The following is a 22,794-nucleotide window of genomic DNA, read 5'->3' as shown; positions in this document are numbered from 1 at the left end:
CTCAAAACATCTACAAATTTCTATGTATTTGAATGTAAATCAATAAAATAAATCATTATTCTGTCTCAATTTTTGTGCTCAATTATTTTTAACATTGTAAATCAAAACTATTATAATATACTAATAAATTATTTAATATTTATCTCTAAAATAAAATAAAATAAAATGCTATCCTTTTTAGGCAAGAATTGACAAAGGCACAAGAGGCCCAGCCTAGCAACAAAAGAAAATGGAATACAGTCTGTTTAGCAATCAAACCACTTACTGAAATCTTACTAATAGCTGGTTTCTACTGCTCTCAACACCCTGCTTGTCACCCACTAGCCATACTCCTTCCTAGTCCCACCTATATATATCTCCACACACCTATCCTTCTCTCTCAAGAACGACCTTCTTTTTTCTCTCAAACCCACCATGAAAACCCACCTCCTTTCTCTAGCTTTTCTCTTCTTTTCCCTAGCCCAAGGGTTGAACCCCAAGTGTAGCACCCAAGACCAAGGTTCAACCCTTCAAGTGTTTCATGTTTATAGCCCATGCTCCCCATTTAGGCCCTCCAAACCACTCTCATGGGAAGAGAGCGTGCTCCAAATGCAGGCCAGGGACCAAGCTAGGCTTCAATATTTGTCAAGCTTAGTGGCTAGGAAATCTGTGGTGCCAATTGCTTCAGGCAGGCAGCTTATTCAGAGCCCAACTTACATTGTTAGGGCCAAGATTGGAACCCCAGCCCAGACCTTGCTCGTAGCCATGGATACTAGCAATGATGCTGCTTGGGTTCCTTGCAGTGGCTGTGTTGGGTGTTCTTCTACAGCTTTCGACTCTGCTAAATCTACCACCTTCAAAACCCTTGGCTGCCAAGCTGCTGAGTGCAAGCAGGTAATGATTCCCGTTTAATTTGTTTTAAAGCAAGCGCCACCGCGCGTCAAAAGTTGACACCTAACATGATTATATATATTTAGGTCTGTTTATAAAATTTGTATTTTTAATTTAAGTAAAAATTTATTTAAAATTCTTAATAATTAATTTCATAAAATTTATTATAATTAAAATAAAAAATTTTAGTATGATTCATTCAACTAGATCCGATAGTCCCTAACAAGACATCTAAATGAAAAAGCCAGGAGAGTGAGGTAGATCAACAGAATACAAAATAAGGCAAAACAAAACAACAGGCAACAAGACGCTAAAAGCTATCCAAAACAGACAAAGAAACCAACAAATACAAAATTACCCAGCTTCTTCACTTAAGTTAATAAAAATATTAATTTTTTTTTAATTCATTTAACTTTAATTAAAATTTTATAATTCTAAAAATGATTTTAACAATATTAAATTAATTGGAAACATCTCATCTTGTCTACTTTCAAAAATAAATAAGAATTATGACAAGTAATTTTAAGTGGTAAATTTCTTCCTTTTATTTATTTATTTATTTTTTTTTTTCTTGAGGGGACAAAAGCTTATGATTGTAGCGGGCAGGGCCCAATTGTCAGGAAGTTCACGAGAGTAAATAATAAGAGAGAATCTGGATGGGAGCCAGATTCCAAAATATGAGAAATCGATCTTCATACATTGACAATTCACAAGATTAGACACTCAAATGCATGTGAATTGATTTCAGGTACCCAACCCCACTTGCGGTGGAAGCGCGTGCACATTCAACTTGACCTACGGCGGCTCCTCCCTAGCAGCAAACCTCTCGCAGGACACTGTCACCCTAGCCACTGACTCTCTTCCAGGCTACACCTTTGGTTGCATTACAAAAGCCACAGGCAGCTCAGTGCCTCCTCAGGGGCTTCTAGGCCTTGGCAGAGGACCATTGTCTCTTTTGTCTCAATCCCAAAGCCTATACCAATCTACTTTCTCATATTGCCTTCCTAGCTTTAGGTCTCTCAACTTTTCTGGGTCTTTGAGGCTTGGACCCGTTGGGCAGCCCCTGAGGATCAAGACTACACCATTGCTCAAAAATCCCAGGAGGCCGTCACTCTACTATGTCAACTTGGTTGCAATTAGGGTTGGAAGAAGAGTTGTTGATATTCCTCCTAGTGCTTTGGCTTTCGATCCAAGCACCGGTGCAGGGACCATCTTTGATTCTGGTATAGTCTCCGTAAATTTTATTTTTTAGACCTTAATTTAAAACTTTATAATTCTGTAAACGATGTTAGTATCATTAAAATTGAAGCTTATTTATAGTATGCACAGCAACTAACTACAGGCGTGAATCCCCTCATTCAGGAACTGTATTCACCCGGCTAGTCACGCCAGCCTACATTGCGGTCCGTGACGCATTCCGACAGCGAGTCGGCAACGCAACAGTAACATCCCTAGGCGGATTCGACACATGTTACTCAGTACCAATCGTAGCACCCACCATAACATTCATGTTCTCCGGCATGAATGTGACATTGCCACCGGATAACCTACTAATCCACAGCACAGCCGGCAGCACCACATGCCTGGCCATGGCAGCAGCACCAGAGAATGTGAATTCAGTGCTAAATGTGATAGCCAACATGCAGCAACAAAACCATAGGATACTTTTTGATGTGCCCAATTCAAGGCTTGGTGTGGCTCGAGAGCAATGCTCATGATTTTGCTGATTTTTCAAGTGATCACCTTTATATCTTTTGCTTATGTTAGTGTAGTTTTATTTATTTCTTAATTTGTATTAGATGTGTCTTGTGATGGTAAGATGCTTTCTTCTTTTGGTTGTGGTTGATGGGGTGGGTATTTGGCGTTATTAGGACTTGTTACTAACTCTTAAAGAAAGATGGTAGCATGTCACAGTTTACTTTGCAAGTTTTTTTTTTTTCCTGCAGAGAAATGAGAATGTTCTACTGTTCAATAAATAGCTCTTGAGTATGATGCATGAGAAGTGAATAATTTTATTTCTTATTTTATTTAGGTAGCATTTAGTACGAGTTTAATAATAATTTTTGAACATGTTAAATGGACACTAAGAGTAAACATGATCAAAACTCCTTTTTCTTTTTCTTAATTTACTAATATTACTCGTTGCCTTTTGTCTCGTGATTGCCAATGTATGGAACATATGCTTGGATCAATTTAGAGCTGGGCCTTAGCCCACCGGAGACTTTGGTATTTAATAAAGAGGGATTGACCTGTTCCAAGCCATACATACATATCAAAGCTAAGCCTTAAGAAAATTTTATAAGAGGGTGTCACGTAAATTAGTAAGAATACTTAAAATTTAAATATATATTTTAAAAACTTATTATGTATCTAAAATATAATAATTTTAATAGTAATATTTTAAAAATACTAAGTAGCCAATGTACTTATTTTATTTTATTTGTATATGTCAAATAATTTAAAGAATAATAAAAATATAATCTTTAATTAACTTATTTATTTATTAAATTTGAAATAAAATTATAATTAATTAAATTTTATTATTTTAAAAATTTTATAATATATGAAAATATAAAATATAGTAAAATATATATTAAATTATATTATTAAAAAATAATTAATAGTTCATGCATCACGTGGATTAAATAACTAGTATATATATGAAAGCTAAGCCTTAAAATATGTCTTACAAGGATGAGCCATTTGCTTTTTTAAAAAGGTACTATATTGCGTTTTAAAGGATTAAATTAATATGATTTTAAAAATAATAAAAATAATTTATTAATCAAGTCATTTAAAATTTTGAAAATTAAATAGTATATATGTTTGTATCATTTGTCAAGTATAAAATTGTATGAGTTGTTGTTAAAAATATAAAATATTATATTATTACATTCTTAAAAAAAAGTTTTGAGAAAAATAATTAATAATTATCTGAAAAATGAAAATTTAATTTGATTTAGATAAATATATAATTATTTAAAATTTAAATTTCATTTAAATTATGTCTAATATATATATATATATAAACTCATAAAAATAAGCATTGAATTCTTCAAAAATTGCCAAATAGTATATTAAAAGACTTAACTTAATATAATTAAGAAAAATAATAAAAATAATATATTAATTAACTTATCTTAAAATTTAAAATTAAATAACATATATATTTTTACAGCCTTTGTCAAATACAAAGTTATATTAATTGCTATTAAAATATAAAATATTATTTTTATAAAGAATTATTTAAAAAATAAAATTAAAAAAATAATTCATGTAATGCGTTTACATCATGATTGGTTGAATCTTTAATCTTGGAACTTTCAATTATTAAGAAATTACGAAGTAATTCAAACTAAATCTTTCTTTTTTACTAAATTCAATTATTTTCATTTTTTATTATTCTATATTTTTTTTTTAAATTAAATATACTAATTCTGATACTAAAAAAGAAAAAATATATACAAAGCATTGATACTAAACATGAATTAATAATATGATACAAAGCATAAGTCACATTATGTATTGAAAATTAAATATAAAAAAAAATCAATTATTTTTATTCTTGATCATACGCCAAATAAATGATGACAAAGTAAAGTTTGATTATTAACCCAAGTCAAGTCTTTATAGTACGACAAAGAAATTTATCAATTTTTTAGAAATAATTTCATTAATTATTTGTTTTAGCTTAAGAAAATTCTTGTCATTATTGTCGTAATATAAAGACTACTTGACTTGGGTTAATGATCAAACTTTACTTTGTCATCATTGATTTGGCATATTCTGATTCATTCACAAGTTATAATGCGTCAATATGTATTGAAAACTAAATATAATATAAAATCAAATAGGTCACATATTATTGTACCGTCTTAAATTTTTTATTTTAAAAATAGAAGGAGTTCGTGTTTGAGATGTATTGATGTTAGTTTTAGTTTTTTTATTTTTTTTTATTTTTTAATTTATTGTGTTATGATCATGTTAACCATTAAATTCATCCATGCATGGAGTGGTCGAATTCAAACTAAATCTTTCTTTTTTACTAAATCCAATTTATTTTTTCTTGATCATTCTGTATTTTCTAAATTAAATATATTAATTCTGATACTAAAAAAAATTTTTTAAAAATAGTGTTCTGGAATTGTATAATCATTTTCAAAATTGATACATATCTTCAATTATTCTAATAATGAATGAATTTGTTTGAAATTTATAGTTTTTTTAACATGATGAATCCATTACAAGTTAAAACAAATCAAGGGACATGTTTAATTAATTAGCTTATAGCACAAGGTAAGAGGTACAATGCTTTGTATTCATAATTCATAAGTCGATTATTAATTAATTAATTAATTAATTAAAGTATTGGTTTGTTTTCGTTGAAATATATACATTAGAACAGAAACAACCATGAAATTACTTACAAATTATACACTTTCTCATTGTTCATTGCTTTCTCCATTGTGATTGTTAATGCATGGAAAAGAGACAAGCGTCATTTATTGCGTTTCCATTGATTTTCAAGTGCTTATATTGTCGTTTTACAAGACTTGACTTGGTTTAATAATCAAACTTTGACTTTATCATCATTTATTTGGCGTATGGAATGGGAAACAAGACTTTGACTCAGAAATATAAATTTATTATATTTTATATAATATTTATTAGTAAATATCGAAATATTATCACTTTAAAATTACAATTAATAATTTATTGCACTAATGATAAGGTGAGCCAAATCTATTTATTTAATTAGTAGCATAAATATATAAAATAATTAATTAATGTATTGGTTTATTTTCGTTGAAATATACACATTGGAACCGAAACAACCATGAAATTACTTACAAGTTATACACTTTCTCATTGTTCATTGCTTTCTCCATTGTGATTGTTAATGCATGGAAAAGAGACATGCGTCATTTATTGCGTTTCCATTTGATTTTCAAGCGTTTATATTGTCGTATTACAAGACTTGACTTTGGTTAATAATCAAACTTTGACTTTGTCATCATTTATTTGGCGTATGGAATGGGAAACAAGACTTTGACTCAGAAATATAAATTTATTATATTTTATATAATATTTATTAGTAAATATTGAAATATTATCACTTTAAAATTACAATTAATAATTTATTGCACTAATTATAAGGTAAGCCAAATCTATTTATTTAATTAGTAGCATAAATATATAAAATAATTAATATAATTATATTTCTGCATCGTCCAATTGTAAAGATTAGATCGACACTAAAAATTGAATAATTAATTACTAAAATTCATATAAAATAATTTAGAGAGTTAAACACCGTAATATACCATATAACCCAACTTAATAAAGCTGTAAAAAAAAAATCAAATTACCAATTATCATTCATCCAACCTTTTGAGTCACAAGATTTTTATGGTTGTAAAATAGGTCATAGAAAGTTTTGTCAATAAATTTTATCCAGTTTATTTGTACAAAACAAGTTTTTAATATTTTTTTTTCAATATGACATTTATTTATTAGTTTTAAGAATTTCTGATTTTGGACTTTTTTTTTTAAATCGAGTTTTCAATTTTGAGTGCTTTACACGGACAAAATATTTGCGCTCAAGTAATTAAGAGAATACAAAATTTCAAAAGTTTTCATTTTATTATTGACTTGGTCGCAACCTAACAATATCCTTTCCTTTTCGATCAATTACGAAATTTCGTGAATGCTGATGTTCATTTCCTAAGCTGCTAATTATATGAAAAAGACTATATAATTATAAATAAATATGAAATTTATTATTAATTATTTTTTATTGTGACATTAAATTATTCTATTTTTTAATTTATAGGTAAGATAATAGATTAAATTTATTAAAAAAAATTTCTCAGATTATACGATAAAATATTTTTTACATAAATTATTTATAAAAATTAAACTAATATAAATAAATTTTAGTTCGGATATTAAATCGTTTTTAAAATATAAGAAAAATAAAAATAATTAAAGCTACTCCGAAATTTCCACAAGTGGGAATAGTCTCCAATCGGGGAAGTTTCCTATGCATTGCATTGCAGAGAGAGAGAACGTGTTGGTGACTCAAGCTTAAATTAAATGCATTATAAAACGAATCCATCATCAAGCTCTTCACTAAAATACTTCACCATTAGTTTTTGCCTTCCAAGCTCATGGAAAACATAATGACTAGTGCTACTTTTACACTCCCTTTCCTTTGGTTTGCCTTGCTAGCGACCATTATCAGTCTAGGCCCTTGCCAAGGAAGTCTCAGTGGCGATTGCATCCAGAGTGAAAGAGAAGCTCTTTTGAACTTCAAACATGACCTCATCGATCCTTCTAACCGGCTTGCTTCTTGGGGTGGTGATGTGGACTGTTGTGGATGGTCTGGAGTAATCTGTGACAATCTCACCAGCAATGTTCTTGGGCTCCATCTTGGAAGTCTTTCTCAGGAAGAGTATTATGCCTTTAATGCCACTGCTGACTATTATGAATATCGGGAAACGTCGATATTCGGAGGTAAGATTAGTCGATCTTTACTCAACTTGAAGCATTTGAAATACCTGGACCTGAGCAACAATGATTTTGGAGGAATTTCTTTTCCCAAATTCCTTGGCTCTATGGAAAGCTTAACACACCTTAACCTCTCTAGCGCAGGATTCGGAGGAATGATTCCTCATGAACTTGGCAATCTCTCAAATTTGCAGTATCTTAATCTCTTTAGTCCTTATCCTGAAACATATGTTGAGAATTTGAATTGGATTTTTGGTCTTTCTTCCTTACAATTCCTTGATATGACTTTTGTGAATCTCAGTCAAGCCACCAATTGGTTGAATGTTCTTTGGAAGAATTACACTTTTCATGGTGTCATCTTCCTAATGTTCCTCCGCTCCTAAATGTCAACTTTTCATCTCTTTCCGTCCTTGATTTGTCTTGTAACTTTTTTCAAGGTCCCGTGCTTCATTTTGTTCAAAACATTACTTCACTCAAGGCACTTGATCTATCTTCTAACCTTTTTAATTCTTCCATACCTGATTGGTTATATGGTTTTAGCCAACTTGAGCTCCTCAATCTTCGTAGGAATCAATTGCAAGGTGAAATTTCGAGTGATACTGGAAACCTGACTTCTTTAGTTAGCCTTGACTTGTCTTGGAATGAACTTGAGGGAAGAATACCTTCGTCGTTCCAAAATCTTTGTAATTTGAAGTCACTCTTTTTGTCGGAGACCAAATTAAGCCAAGAAATAAAAAACATCTTTGAAATTCTGTCTTGTGTTTCAAATGTGCTAGAGGAACTATATTTAAGCAATTGTCAACTATCTGGTCCACTTCCCATCTATCTAGGAGATTTCACCTCGGTGAGAGCTTTATACCTCTCTGATAACAACCTGAATGGAACTCTCCCCTTTAGTTTTGGAGGACTTAGAGAACTAAAAGAAGTCGACATTTCTTATAATTTATTGGAGGGTGATGTCACTGCAGTTCACTTTTCAAATATCACTAAATTGTCCAGTTTTTTGGCTTCTGGGAATCAATTGAGGTTGAAAGTGGACCCCAATTGGAATCCCCCTCCTCATATTTCTGAAATGGATTTGGGGTCTTGGACAATCGGGCCTCACTTTCCCTACTGGATTCGTTCATTAAAGTATTTATCATTTCTAAATTTGTCAAATTCAGGAATTGCTAGCACCATCCCTGTTTGGTTCTGGAAATTGTCTTACAATTTTTTGTACTTGAATATCTCCCACAACCAAATCCATGGAGTAATTCCAAATATATCAAATCTTCCTCCAAGTTATGACCGGGAAGAATTTGGCTCAGTGGTGGACTTGGGCTCGAATAGGTTCCAGGGTCCATTGCCATGTATGTTCTCCAACGCCAGTGTGTTATATCTTTCCAATAATTCATTTTCTGGACCCTTATCCGTGTTCTTATGTTACAAAATGCATGAGCCTGGGCATTTGAACATTCTAGACCTTGGAGGAAATCTTTTATCCGGTGAAATCCCAGATTGTTGGACAAAATGGAAATGGCTGAGGGTTTTAATTTTAAGAAACAACAAACTTAATGGCAACATTCCTTGGTCCATTGGAACTTTAAGGCATCTCGATTCACTGCATCTTCGCAGCAACAACCTCTCGGGCGAAATTCCATCGTCACTTCAAAATTGTACAGGATTATCCATTTTAGACTTTGGTGAAAATAGATTAGAAGGAAGTATTCCAAAATGGATGGGGGAAAAACTATCAAGTATGATTATTCTCAATCTCCGTACAAATAAATTTCATGGCCACATACCTAAACAGTTATGTTTAATGACTTCTTTACGTATTTTGGATTTTGCTGATAACAATCTTTCTGGTACCATACCCAAGTGTCTCAACAACTTCAATGCAATGGTTAATAAGCGTGATTCCATGTATCTTCCTGGGGTGATATCTTATGGTACATGGGAATTTTTGGAGAGCATCTCCATTGTCACAAAAGGGAGCATGAATGGATATACCAGCATTCTCGGATTCGTGAGAAGTATAGATATTTCCAAAAATAAACTAGAGGGAGAGATTCCTAAGCAAATAACAAGCCTAGAAGCACTGCGATATTTGAATTTGTCCCAAAATTTCTTGACCGGAAGAATTCCTTCAAATATGGGTGCTATGGAATCAATAGAAGTAGTGGATTTGTCTCAAAATCAATTATTTGGTGAAATCCCTCAAAGCCTAGTGAATTTGACATTCCTGAGCAATTTAAACTTATCCTTCAACAACTTGAGTGGGATAATCCCTTCCAGCACTCAATTACAAAGCTTGAGTTCATCGAACTTCATGGGCAATGAGGAGCTTTGCGGACTTCCTCTTAAAAATTGCAGTGTTGATCCTGCTACTCCTCCCATTGGAATAGAAAGAGGGGAAGATGACAAAGGTTCTGAATCATTTCCTTGGTTCTATTTCTATGTGAGCATCGTGCCTGGATTTGTGGTGGGGTTTTGGGTAGTGTTGGCTCCTTTAATGTTTAACAGAAGATGGAGGCTTTTATACTTTAATTTTCTAGATCGTTTGTGGGATAAAATTGTGTGTAGTTTTATGTAAATATTGTTAAAAGTTGTAAAAGGTCGTGGTTTCTATAAAAAAAAAAAAAAAAATTGTGTGAAATGGGCTATGCATGTCTGCAAAAGTGAGTTAGAAAACTTAGCTTTATATTTGTCATGAGGGGTGGCTTTGTATTGTTGTGCAGTTGTTTTGTAATTTTGAATTGTGTTTAATAAAAATTGAGAAGTCTTGTGAGGGCTTGGTGTGTGGTTTTATGATTACTAGGTAATTCGGATAGATATTTATCTAAGATTCTTACTTATTTAGTTACCAAGGTAGTTTGACAAGATTTCTTAGTATCCATGTATATCGAACCCAAATCTCATTGTACGTATGTATATATTTCAAATTATACCCTCTATTTGGCTCAAGGGAATTGGAGAGAAGAAAAAGAAAAAAAAAATTAGATTTTTCTCAATTCTTTTATTTGGACAATTAATAGAGAACAGAAATAAAAAGAAAAGAGGATAAAGGAAGGAAAATTCAATTTCCAAAATCCTTATAACTAAGCTAAAATATTTCCCACCAAATTGGTGGGAAATAAAGAAAAATGGAGTGATTTATATTAAAATTACATAAATGTCATTCTACAAATGTTATAGCAAAGTCATTTGTTGGGGATAATTATATTATGCCAAATTCTAAAATTATGCAAAATAATGAGGTGCTTTCGTGCTGATGCTAGCTGAGAAACTTAATTGTTAAGAGAGAAGAGATTTCACTAGATAAAACAAAAATCTTCCCATGACATTGACTTTAAGCTTTGGGAATGAAATTCAAAACATATAAAGCTTTTGAACAAAAATTTAAAATCTTCTCCACTATGATGTCCTCTCACAAAGCCAAAACCAATTATTAATTACTCATATTTGAGAAAAAAAGAAAATAAGGGTATAATAGTAATTTTTCCTCTTCTTATTTAAGGAAGAAATTGTAATTTTTTTTTTCTACCATAATAATTTATCCAAATAATATAAAGGAAATTAGTTTTTTTTTTCTTTTCTCTTATTTTTCCTGTTTAATTTCTCTTCATTTTCCTTGCACAATTAAGAAATAAAAAAGGGATAGGGATGCAAAAGCAAGAACACTGAATCAGGAGTCAAGAGTAAGCTTGAAGAGCATCAAAACGTGAAGCCATAGAATGCAGCAAGAATAGCAAAACAGAAGCCAACAATGTCATCGTTTTGGATAGGAGAATGGACAAGAACAGTGGTTGTGCACGGTTTTTGGGGTTTCAAACCGAACTGAAAAATCATATTGAACCATACCTGTCGCAAGAGTTTTGCGGTCACCGGACGATTCTCACCGAAGTGGAGAAAGTGAGGAGTCGTCACTTTAATTTTGAGGGAAATTAAAGAAAACCGCTTGTAAAAATAAATTTAAAATCACTTCAAAAATAGAGATTTTAGGTTCGAGGTCCATATACGGGTGGGGAAGGTATTAGGCACCCCCCTCGTCCCTCAACGAGGGCAAGCAAATTTAATGATGTGCTCTTCATAAATTAAAATTGATAATTTGGGATTAGAGTTGTGATTTTAACCCTTTGTATTGACAAAAGGGATATTTAATGTTTCACTATTATGGGTTACCCAAGAACACGAGTACATGAGATAACCTTTTTGTGAATAAGTGTTGCGTAATAGGTATTTTGAGGATTTATGTGAGTAGTGAAGTTGCGATGTAGAGGGAGTCGCATTTAGTAACTTTCAAAAGTAGACAACATAGAAATTAAATTGACTTTCTCTTAACAAGAAAGACAAATAGAGATTTATGCAAGGATTGCAAGGTTATTTCAGGAGAGACTTTAACAAGTCAACATCAGTTAGTGGTCTTGGATGTCAAGTTTAGGAACAATTCAAGTAAGGTTAGAAGAAATATTGTAGCTCGAACAAAGTGGTGGGAGTTCAAAGGAGTAAAACAAGTGAAATTAAAAAATGAGCTTCTCGAGTCCGAAGCATGAAAGTTGGATGTGAAGGTTAATGATATGTGGATACAGATGGCATCAAAGATTAGAGAAGTAGCTAGAAAAGTGCTTGGAGAGTCTAGAGGATATGGACCACCCTCAAAAGAGAGATGGTGATGGAATGAGGAAGTACAAAAGGCAGTGAAGAGAAAGAGGAAATTGTATAAAAAATTACCTAAGTGCAATAATAATGAGGCTTATGAACACTACAAGACAGCAAAGAAAGAGACAAAAAAGGAAGTTAGTCAAGCAAGAGCACAGGCCTTTGAAAAGTTATATGAGAAATTTGAAACTAAAGAATGGGAGAAAGATATTTATAGATTAGTAAGAAGGAGAGAAAAGAAATGTCAAGATCTCAAGCAAGTTAGGTGCATTAAGGATAAAGAAGAAAAAGTATTGGTAAAAGATAAAAACATTAAAGAAAAATGGAGAAATTATTTTGATTATCTCTTTAATAATAGTCAAAGTGGTAATAGCATGAATATAGACTACAAAGCAATAGAAAAGAATGAGAATTACACTAGAAGGATTAGATATTCAGAAGTAAAGGAAGCACTTAAGAGAATGAAAAGTAGGTAAAGCCTGTAGATCCGATGGAATACCAATTGAACTGTGGAAGTGTTTGGGAGATGTGGGAGTGGCATGGTTAACTAAATTGTTTAATAAGATTCTAAACTCAAAGAAAATGCTTGAGGAATGGAGGAGGAGTATTTTAGTACCTATTTTTAAAAATAAGGGAGACATATAGAGTTGCTGAAATTATAAGAGAATTAAACTCATGAGCCATACTATGAAGTTGTGGGAGAGAGTTATGGAACATCGACTACGTCATGACACTTCTATCTCTCCCAATCAATTTGGCTTCATGCCTGGTTGTTCAACTATAGGAGCGATCTTTCTCATTAGAAGCTTGATGGAGAAATATAGAGATGTGAAGAAAAATCTACATATGGTTTTTATCGATTTGGAGAGGGCTTATGATAGTGTTCCAAGAGATGTCTTATGGAGAGTGTTAGAACAAAAGAAGATATCTATTAAGTACATACAAGTGTTGAAAGATATGTATGAAAGAGCAACTACTATTGTGTGCACAGTGAGAGGGGACACAAGAAATTTTCCTATCTCAGTTGGATTACACCAAGGTTCAGCTGTGAGCTCTTACCTTTTTACATTAGTTCTAGATGAATTGACGAAACATATACAAAAGAGTATCCCTTGGTGCATGATGTTTGCGGATAATATAGTTCTGATAGGTGAGACGCGAGAAGGAGTCAATAGAAAGCTAGAGCTTTGGAGAAGTACTATAGAGTTAAAGGGCTTTAAGTTAAGTAGAACGAAGACAGAATACATGCATTGTAAGTTCAGTGAAGGCCAAACTGGTGATAAGGAAGGAGTTAGTTTGGATAGAGTGGTATTGCCCCAAAGTAATCACTTTAAATATCTCGGCTCAATCCTTTAAGTAGATGGGGGATGTGAGAAGGATACTAGTAATAGGATTAAAGTCGGATGGTTGCAATGAAGATGTGCTACGGGAGTTTTATGATCGCAAGATTCCTAATAAGTTAAAAGAAAAATTTTACCGTACAGTCATACGACCGACCATGTTATATGGTAGTAAGTGTTGGGCAATGAAGAAGTCGTATGTATCTAAGATGAGAGTTGTGGAGATGAGAATGTTAAGGTAGATAAGTGGCCATACTAAATTAGATAAAGTCCGTAATTAGAGTATTAGAGAAAAGATAGGAATGGTGCCAATTGAAGATAAATTGAGAGAAAGGAGATTGAGGTGGTTTGGTCATGTGAAGCGTAGACATACGGAGGCTCCAGTTAAACAAATAGAGCACATTGGGTTAGAGGATAAAAAGGAAAGAAGGGGTAGACCTAAACTGACTTGGAAGAGAGTAGTACAACATGACCTAGAAGCATTACACATTTTCCAGGATTTAACCCAAAATCGTTTAGGGTGGAGAAAGAGAATCCATATAGCTGACCCCAATAATTTTTTGGATAAAAGTTTAGTTGAGTTGAGTTGAGAATTTGATTGTCTAATTTTCTTTTTTTATTACATATCGGTTTCTCTAATTTTTAAAACACTAATGAGTAATTAAGAAATTTTTTTAATTTGAGTTTATTTATTTGGTGAAAAGTTTAAAAATGAAATCATCAAATTAGATTAAATGGAATTTAATCAGCTAATTTGACTGTTTAATTTTCCTTTTTGTTACATCGATCGGTTTCTCTAATTTCTAAAACAATAATGAGTAATCAAGAAAATTTTTAATTCACGTTTATTTATTTAGTGAAAAGTTATAAAAATGAAATTACTGAGTGAAATAAATTTAAGAAAAGAAATCTCAACGTATTATAATAAAAACTTTAACATTAATAACAAATTAAGATCGTCAAATTCCATATCAATTGGTTCCTAAACATGACTTCTGGAATCATTGAACTTAATCTCTCTCATAACCAAATGCATGGAAAGATTCCATTTTCATCTGGTGATGATTCTATATATTCAACAACTTAATTTCTGGTTCATTGTCCAACTTTCTTGTGTTGCTCCATGCATGAACACAAGGATATATGAGCTCTTAAACTTGGAGAAAATCTTCTATTTGGAGAGATAACAAATTGTTAGATGAAGTGAAAAATTTTAATTACCATAAAATTAAGCAACAACAATTTCAACGGTAACATTCCTAAGTCCATATCCTGTCATTATCTTCATAATAATAATCTTTCAAAGGTAACATTCCTAAGTCCATATCTTGTCATTATCTTCATAATAATAATCTCTGTTGGAAAACCATTGCCACTTGAAAATTCTTCATTTAGAATGAAAATTCTTCACTTTAAAGAGTGATTGATTTGATTAATAAACTTTAACTTTATGATATTAGAGTCGTTTTTAGAATTATGAATTCTCAAGTTAGAAACAGAGTTAATTATATATATATATATATATATATATATATATATATATATATATATAAAGGATTCATTTGGATGAAAATAAGTTAAAAAGAGAGACGTAAAATAAAATAAATATTTGAATTAAAATTTATTGCACTGTATTGTGAGTTAGACCCATTAATTTGCTAAATGAAACAGCCTACATAAACTTAATTTTATTGTAATATTATAATTTATTATATTTTCTATAATATATAAATTAATTATTAAAATATTATCAATTTAAAATTAAAAAATGATAAATTTTAACACTATTACATCATATAATTCTTATAGGAATTTAGCGGAAAAAAAATAATAATTGAAGCTACTCGGAAATTTCCACAATTAGTGGCAATCACCCGATCAGGGATGTTTCCTATGCATTGCAGAGAGTCAGAGGAAGTGTTGGGAGAGGTCGACATTCAGAGGCAAGCTCCATGAACTACAAAGACACTATAAATAGCACTTCATTGTGAGTCTTTGTTGTATTACTCCATATAGTTTAGCTCTAGCACTGATTGGTCATTCAAAGATCAATGAGTGTTACTACTACTACTCTTGCTTTACCATGGCTTCTCTTCACAGCAACTATTTTTAGCTTTGATCTCAGCTACGGAAGCTTCAATGATAGCTCCATTCAAAGCGAGAGAGAAGCTCTTTTGAAGTTGAAGCATGACCTTATAGACCCCTCAAATCGACTTGCATCTTGGCGTACTGGTGATGCAATTTGTTGTAGATGGTCTGGAGTCATCTGTGATAACGTCACCGACCACTTGAGCTCCATCTTTCAATTCTTTCTTTGGATGAGTATTATGCCTTCAATGCCACTGCCACTGGTCGGGATTATGTTGAATATTGGGCAAGGTCGGCATTCCAAGGTAAGATTAGTCAATCCTTACTCGAGTTTAAGCATCTGAAGTACCTAGACCTAAGCAAGAATAATTTTGAAGGAATTCAAATTCCCAAATTCCTTGGCTCCTATGGAGACATTAAGACACCTTGACCTCTCTAAAGCAGGATTCGGAGGAATGATTCCTCATCAACTTGGCAATCTCTCAAATTTGAACTATCTTAATCTCCATAGTTATTATTATTTTTATTACTCTGAGCCATACGTTGAGAATTTGGATTGGATTTCTAGTCTTTCCTCATTACAATTTCTTGATATGACTTTTGTGAATCTCCATCAAGCCACCAAATGGTTGAATGTCATCAACACCCTACCTTGTTTGGAAGAATTATACTTTTCGGTCTGTTATCTTTCTAACGTTCCTCCATTCCCAAATGTCAACTTTTCATCTCTTTCCGTCCTTGATTTGTCAGGTAACCTTTTTCAAGGTCCCGTGCTTGATTTTCTTCAAAACATAACTTCACTGAAGGAACTTGATCTGGCCTTTAACAATTTTAGTTCTTCAATACCTTATTGGTTATATGCTTTTAGCAATCTTGAGCTCCTCAACCTTCGTCAGAATCAATTGCAAGGTAAAATTTCGAGTGATATTGGAAACATGACCTCTCTAGTTAGCCTTGACTTGTCTTTGAATAAACTTGATGGAAGAATTCCTGCATCATTCCAAAATCTTTGTAATTTAAAGTCACTCGTTTAGGGGGAGGCCAAATTAAGCCAAGAGATAAATGACATCCTTGAAATTCTGCTTGCTTGTGTTTCAAATGGGCTAGAGATACTAGATTTAGCAGATTGTCAACTATCTGGTCATTTGCCCAATAATCTTGGGGAATTTAAAAATCTATACCAGCTTCTTTTATCAGCTAATTCCATTTCTGGTCCAATTCCCATCTCTCTGGGAGATTTGACATGGGTGAAAATTATAGACCTCTCTCAAAACAATCTGAATGGAAGTCTCCCCAGTAGTTTCGGAGGACTTGGAGAGTTAGAAAGTGTTGATCTTTCTTATAATTTATTGGAGGGTGATGTCTCTGCAGTTCACTTTGCAAATCTCACAAAATTGTACAATTTTCGTCCTTCTGGGAACCAATTGAGGTTGAGAGTTGACCCTAATTGGAATCCCCCACCTCATATTAATGAAATAAATTTGGGGTCTTGGAAAATTGGGCCTCATTTTCCTCACTGGATTCGTTCATTAAAGTTTTTATCTTCTCTCAATCTGTCAAATTCAGGGATTGCTAGCACCATTCCTGTTTGGTTCTGGAACTTGTCTTCCAATTTTTATTACTTAAATATCTCCCACAACCAAATCCGTGGAGTTATTCCAAATATATCAAACCAAGTCGATGGATTCTCTGGCTCATTGGTTGACTTGAGCTCCAATAGTTTCCAGGGTCCATTGCCATATATGTTCTCTAACGTGAGAGCTTTATATCTTTCTAATAATTCATTTTGCGGACCCATATCTAAGTTCTTATGTTATAAGATGCATGAGCTAGGGTTTTTGCAAGTTCTAGACCTTGGAGGAAATCTTTTATCAGGTGAAATACCAGATTGTTGGATGAAATGGAAATGGTTGGTAGTCTTAATTTTAAGAAACAACAATCTTAGAGGCAATATTCCTTGGTCAATCTGGAACTTTAAGCTCTCTCGAGTCACTGCATCTTCGCAACAACAATCTCTCAGGCGAAATTCCAGCATCGCTTCAAAATTGTACAAAATTATCCACCCTAGACTTTGGTGAAAATGGATTGGAAGGAAGTATTCCAAAATGGATTGGGGAAACACTTTCAGATATAGTTATTCTTAATCTCCGCACAAATAAATTCAAAGGCCACATACCTAAAGAGCTTTGTTTAATGACTTCTTTACGAATTTTGGATTTTGCTGATAACAATATCTCCGGTACCATACCCAAATGTCTCAACAACTTCAGTGCAATGATTAGTAAGGATGATTCCATAGGTATCCTCTTGGAGGGAGATGCTTCTTCATGGCCATTTTTTGAGAGCACCTTCATTGTCACGAAAGGGAACATGCATGGATAAATTCGTAAGAAGCGTAGATCTTTCAAATAATAAATTAGTAGGAGAGATTCCTAATGAAATAACAAGCCTAGAAGGATTGCATTATTTGAATCTGTCCCAAAATTTATTGACAGGAAGAATTCCTCTAAATATAGGTGCTATGGGATCAATAGAAGCTATGGATTTGTCTCAAAATCAGAGCCTGGCAAAGTTGACATTTTTGAGCAATTTAAACTTATCCTTCAACAACTTGAGCGGGATAATCCCTTCCAGCACTCAGTTACGAAGCTTGAGTTCATCGAGCTTCATGGGCAATGAAGAGCTTTGTGGACTTCCTCTCAAGAACTGTAGTATTGATGGCGCCATGCTTCCTATTGGGACAAAAAGAGGAGGAGATGGCAAAAGGTCTGAATCATTTGCTTGGTTCTATTTCTACATGGGCATTGCATCTGGATTTGTGGTGGGGATTTGGGCAGTGTTGGGTCCTGCAGTGTTTAACAGAAGATGAAGGCTTTTACATTTCAATCTTTTAGATTATTCATGGGACAAAATTATGATGTGGTTTATGCATGTAAATATTTTTAAGAGTTGTGAATTTCTAGTTATGTCCAAAAAACATACAAGTGTGGAATGGACTATGCATGTCTCCATAAGTTGGTACTTTACGTTTGTTGTGAGAGTGTTTTTGTATGATTGTATAATTGTTTTTGTATGATTGTGCAATTACTATGTAATTTTACATTGCATTTAATAAAAATTAAAAAGTCTCATACTACTGTGAGGGCTTCGCGTGTTGGTTTGTGATTGTTAGATAAAATAGTGAGAGATTTATCTAAAATTCTCAATTATTTACCTAGCTTGACTTGATCAAATAGCTGAAGACATATCATTTACTTGGCATACTTAAGTTTAAGTCACTACTTTCCCCAAAAAAAAAAAGGAAAAAAAAAATCTCATGTTGCTTATTTGCCAGGGAAGATAGGCAAGATTTTTTCATTAGATCTGCTGGCAGAAGTACCTTTCTTCAGCAATGCTTGATCTATCAATGCAATTGGCAACATTTGCCGCCCTCAAAGATGAGCTCCCTGTGATCATTTTGAAATGGTCCGAGTCTCCTTCAAATTTCCCAGAATCTGCATTGGCATGGTGTACAGCAAGCAGAAAAGAACAAACTCGAGCTTGGAGACCCTCGCCCTCCATTACATAACGTGGAAAGGACATACTGAGACACAATGCTACTTGGCTACAAACCACTCAACTATATACATTAACATCCATTGGAAAAAAAATAAAATAAAATAAAATAAATCGCTGAATAAAAAAGAAAAAGCAATGAAAAATAAAAGCTAACAAAGCTCGCACTGCAGGCCCAAAAAGGCATTCTGAAAGCTGGGCCTAAGTATAGCAGCCCACAGCAGACTTTGTTATTGGAATGACTGGGACGTAATATTGTCTTATTGCCTTGCTAAAAAAAATTAATAATAATAATAATAATAATAATAATAATAATAATAATATTGTGACCGTATGGAGGACCAATGTTAGTATGTGTTTAATTTTTTAATAATTTACTGTGTCATCATATAATAACTCTGACTAAGTAGTTTGCGCTTAGTCAGTCTCAAACCTGGATAAAGGAGGAAGGTTGCTATAGGTGACAACCAGCGTAAAATTTTCATCATACCTTATGATATGGATTCAAATGATATAAAAGTTGGGGCGCCCTCTACTTACGACGCGTTACATGGGAGCCCGAGTGTAATGAGAAATATGTAAGGATGTAGGGCGTTTGCCGAAAGTGACGCTTCATGCCAGCGCCTGGCTGTAGTGTTAAGTGAGCAAGGGTTCTCACATCATGAACGGGTGTGGGTAAAGAAGTTAGTCCATAGGACAGATAGTAGAACAGATAGTGAAACAGAACACAAGATAGACATAGAAAACAATAGAAGATATCATAGAAGGAGACCAATTAGGAAGGAACAGGGTAGGAGGAGGATCAGGAATGGTACTTGGAATGTTGGATCACTTACAGGAAAATTAATAGAGCTTGTGGATACCTTGGAAAGGAGAATAGTGAATATTGCTTGCATTCAGGAGACTAAATGCGTAGGAGAGAAAAGCAAGGAAGTGGGTAATTCAGGGTACAAACTGTGGTTTACCGGAAAGGAGAGAAATAATAATGGAGTGGGCATAATCATAGACAGGACATTGAAAGACGCTGTAATAGTTGTGAAAAGAGTAGGAAATAGAATTATACTAGTAAAGCTAGTACTAGAAGGAAAAACAATAAATGTAGTTAGTGCTTATGCCCCACAAATAGGACTAAATAGTGAGAGTAAACAAAGGTTTTGGGAAGATATAGATGATTTAATGCAAAACATACCAAATGAAGAGAATATTTTCATTGGTGGAGATTTGAATGGACATGTAGGAAGTGATAGACAAGGTTATGAGAATGTTCATTAAGGTTTTGGTTTTGGCAGTCGAAATGAGGAGGGAAAAAACATCCTAGATTTTGCTATGGCATACGACCTAATATTAGCGAATACCTACTTTATAATAAGAGAGTCACATTTAATGACTTTCAAAAGTGGGCAACATAGAAGCCAAATCGACTTCCTCTTAATCAGAAAGACAAATAGAGCTTTATGCAAGGATTGCAATGTCATTCCAGGAGAGGCTTTAACAAGTCAACATCGGTTAGTGGTCTTGGATGTTAAGTTTAGGAATAATTCAAGTAAGGTCAGAAGAAATAGTGTAGCTCGAACAAAGTGGTGAGAGTTTAAAGGAGTAAAGCAAGTGAAGTTCAAAAATGAGCTTCTTGAGTCCGAAGCATGGAAGCTGGATATGGAGGCCAATGATATGTGGATACAGATGGCATCAAAGATTAGAGAAGTAGCTAGAAAAGTACTTGGAGAGTCTAAAGGATATGGACTACCCTCAAAAGAGAGATGGCGGTGGAATGAGGAAGTACAAAATGCAATGAAGAGAAAAAGGGAATGGTATAAGAAATTACCTAAATGTGATAATAATAAAGCATATGAACAGTACAAGATAGCAAAGAAAGAGGCAAAAAAGGCAGTTAGTCAAGCAAGAGCACAAGCCTTTGAAAAGTTATATGAGAAACTTGAAACTAAAGAAGGGGAGAAAAATATTTATAGATTAGCAAGGAGGAGAGAAAGGAAATGTCAAGATCTCAATCAAGTTAGGTGCATTAAGGATAAAGAAGGAAAAATGTTAGTGAAAGATGAGGACATTAAAGAAAGATGGATAAATTATTTTAATGATCTCTTTAATAATAGTCAAAATGGTAATAGCGTGAATATAGACTATAGAATAATAGAAAAGAATGTGAATTATACTAGAAGGATTAGATCTTTAGAAATAAAGGAAACACTTAAGAGAATGAAAGTGAGTAAAGCTTGTGGACCCAATGGAATACCAATTGAAGTGCGGAAGTATTTGGGAGATATGGGAGTGGCATGGTTAACTAAATTATTTAATAAGATTCTAAACTCAAAGAAAATGCCTGATAAATGGAGGAGGAGTATTTTAGTATCTATTTTTAAAAATAAGAGAGACATACAGAGTTGCTCGAACTATAAGGGAATTAAACTCATGAGCCATACTATGAAGTTATGGGAGAGAGTTGTGGAGCATCGACTACGTCATGATACTTCTATATCTCTTAATCAATTTCGCTTCATGCCTGATTGTTCAACTATGGAAGCAATCTTTCTCATTAGAAGCTTGATGAAGAAATATAGAGATGTGAAGAAAGATCTACACATGGTTTTTATTGATTTGAAGAAAGCTTATGATAGTGTTCCAAGAGATGTCTTATAGAGTGTGTTAGAACAAAAGAGGGTATCTATTAGGTACATACAAGTATTGAAAGATATATATGAAGGAGCAACTACTATTGTGCGCATAGTGGGAGGGGACACAAGAGATTTTTCGATCTCAATTGGATTACACCAAGAATCAGCTATAAGCTCTTACCTTTTTACACTAGTTTTAAATGAATTAACAAAACATATACAAGAGAGTATTCCTTAGTGCATAATGTTTGCGGATGATAATGTTCTGATAGATGAGACGCGAGAAGGAGTCAATAGAAAGCTAGAGCTTTAGAGAAATACTCTAGAGTCAAAGGGCTTTAAGTTAAGTAGAACGAAGACAGAATACATGCATTGCAAGTTCAGTGAAGGCCAAACTGGTGATAGGGAAGGAGTTAGTTTAGATAGAGTGGTACTATCCCAAAGTAATCACTTTAAATATCTCGGCTTAGTCATTCAAGTAGATGGGGGATGTGAGGAGGATGTTAGTCATAGGATTAAAGCCGGATGGTTAAAGTGGAGACGTGCCACGAGAGTTTTATGTGATTGCAAGATTCTCAATAAGTTAAAAGGAAAATTTTACCATACAGCCATACGACCGGCTATGTTATATAGTAGTGAGTGTCGAGCATTGAAGGAGTCGTATGCGTCTAGGATAAAAGTTGCAGAGATGAGAATGTTAAGGTGGATGAGTGGTCATACTAGACTAGATAAAGTCCGTAATGAGAGTATCAGAGAAAAGGTAGGAGTGGTGCCAATTGAAAATAAGTTGAGAAAAGAGAGATTGAGGTCGTTTGGTCAAGTGAAGTGTAGACATACGAAGACTCCAGTTAGACAAGTAGAGCACATTAGGTTAGAAGATAGAAAGAAAAAAAGGAGTAGACCTAAATTGAATTGGAGGAGAGTAGTACAACATGACCTAAAAGCATTACACATATATGAGGATTTAACTCAGAATCATTTAGAGTGGAGAAAGCAAATCCATATAGCCGATCCCAAATTTTTGGGATAAAGGCTTTAGTTGAGTTGAGTTGAGTATTGTGTCATCATATAATACGATGATAAACACTATTACTATCAATCCGAATATTTCCAAGCCACAAAATTTTTATGATTTTAAAATAGGTCATGTATAAATTTATAAA

General features: G+C 33.3%; 2 protein-coding genes and 1 pseudogene across 2 annotated transcripts; all 3 read left to right on the top strand.

The window, feature by feature from the left end:
- Positions 1-255: 255 nt before the first annotated feature.
- LOC110641877 (aspartyl protease AED3) lies at positions 256-2,846 on the top strand. The gene is made up of 3 exons (XM_021793743.2): positions 256-873; positions 1,619-2,093; positions 2,233-2,846. The coding sequence occupies exons 1-3, from the start codon at positions 415-417 to the stop codon at positions 2,586-2,588; spliced, it is 1,290 nt and encodes a 429-aa protein (XP_021649435.2). The 5' UTR covers positions 256-414; the 3' UTR covers positions 2,589-2,846.
- A 4,144-nt stretch (positions 2,847-6,990) lies between these two features.
- LOC110641845 (receptor-like protein EIX2) lies at positions 6,991-10,150 on the top strand. The gene is given in 2 exon segments (XM_021793706.2): positions 6,991-7,701; positions 7,704-10,150. Coding segments are annotated over 2 exon segments (2,913 nt in total). The 5' UTR covers positions 6,991-7,040; the 3' UTR covers positions 9,956-10,150.
- Positions 10,151-15,219: 5,069 nt separating this feature from the next.
- Positions 15,220-18,470, top strand: LOC110641849 (receptor-like protein EIX2; annotated as a pseudogene).
- Positions 18,471-22,794: the final 4,324 nt, after the last annotated feature.

This window comes from Hevea brasiliensis, chromosome 6, assembly GCF_030052815.1.
Source record: "Hevea brasiliensis isolate MT/VB/25A 57/8 chromosome 6, ASM3005281v1, whole genome shotgun sequence".
In the NCBI taxonomy this organism is placed as follows: Eukaryota; Viridiplantae; Streptophyta; class Magnoliopsida; order Malpighiales; family Euphorbiaceae; genus Hevea; species Hevea brasiliensis.
This window is presented reverse-complemented; position numbering and strand designations above follow the sequence as displayed.

Excerpts from the sequence above, each read along its gene's own strand:
- LOC110641877 (XM_021793743.2), top strand. The coding sequence starts at position 415 with ATGAAAACCCACCTCCTTTCTCTAGCTTTTCTCTTCTTTTCCCTAGCC. Across the intron at positions 874-1,618 it reads AAGCTGCTGAGTGCAAGCAG|GTACCCAACCCCACTTGCGG; the intron begins GTAATGATTCCC and ends AATTGATTTCAG. Across the intron at positions 2,094-2,232 it reads AGGGACCATCTTTGATTCTG|GAACTGTATTCACCCGGCTA; the intron begins GTATAGTCTCCG and ends CCCCTCATTCAG.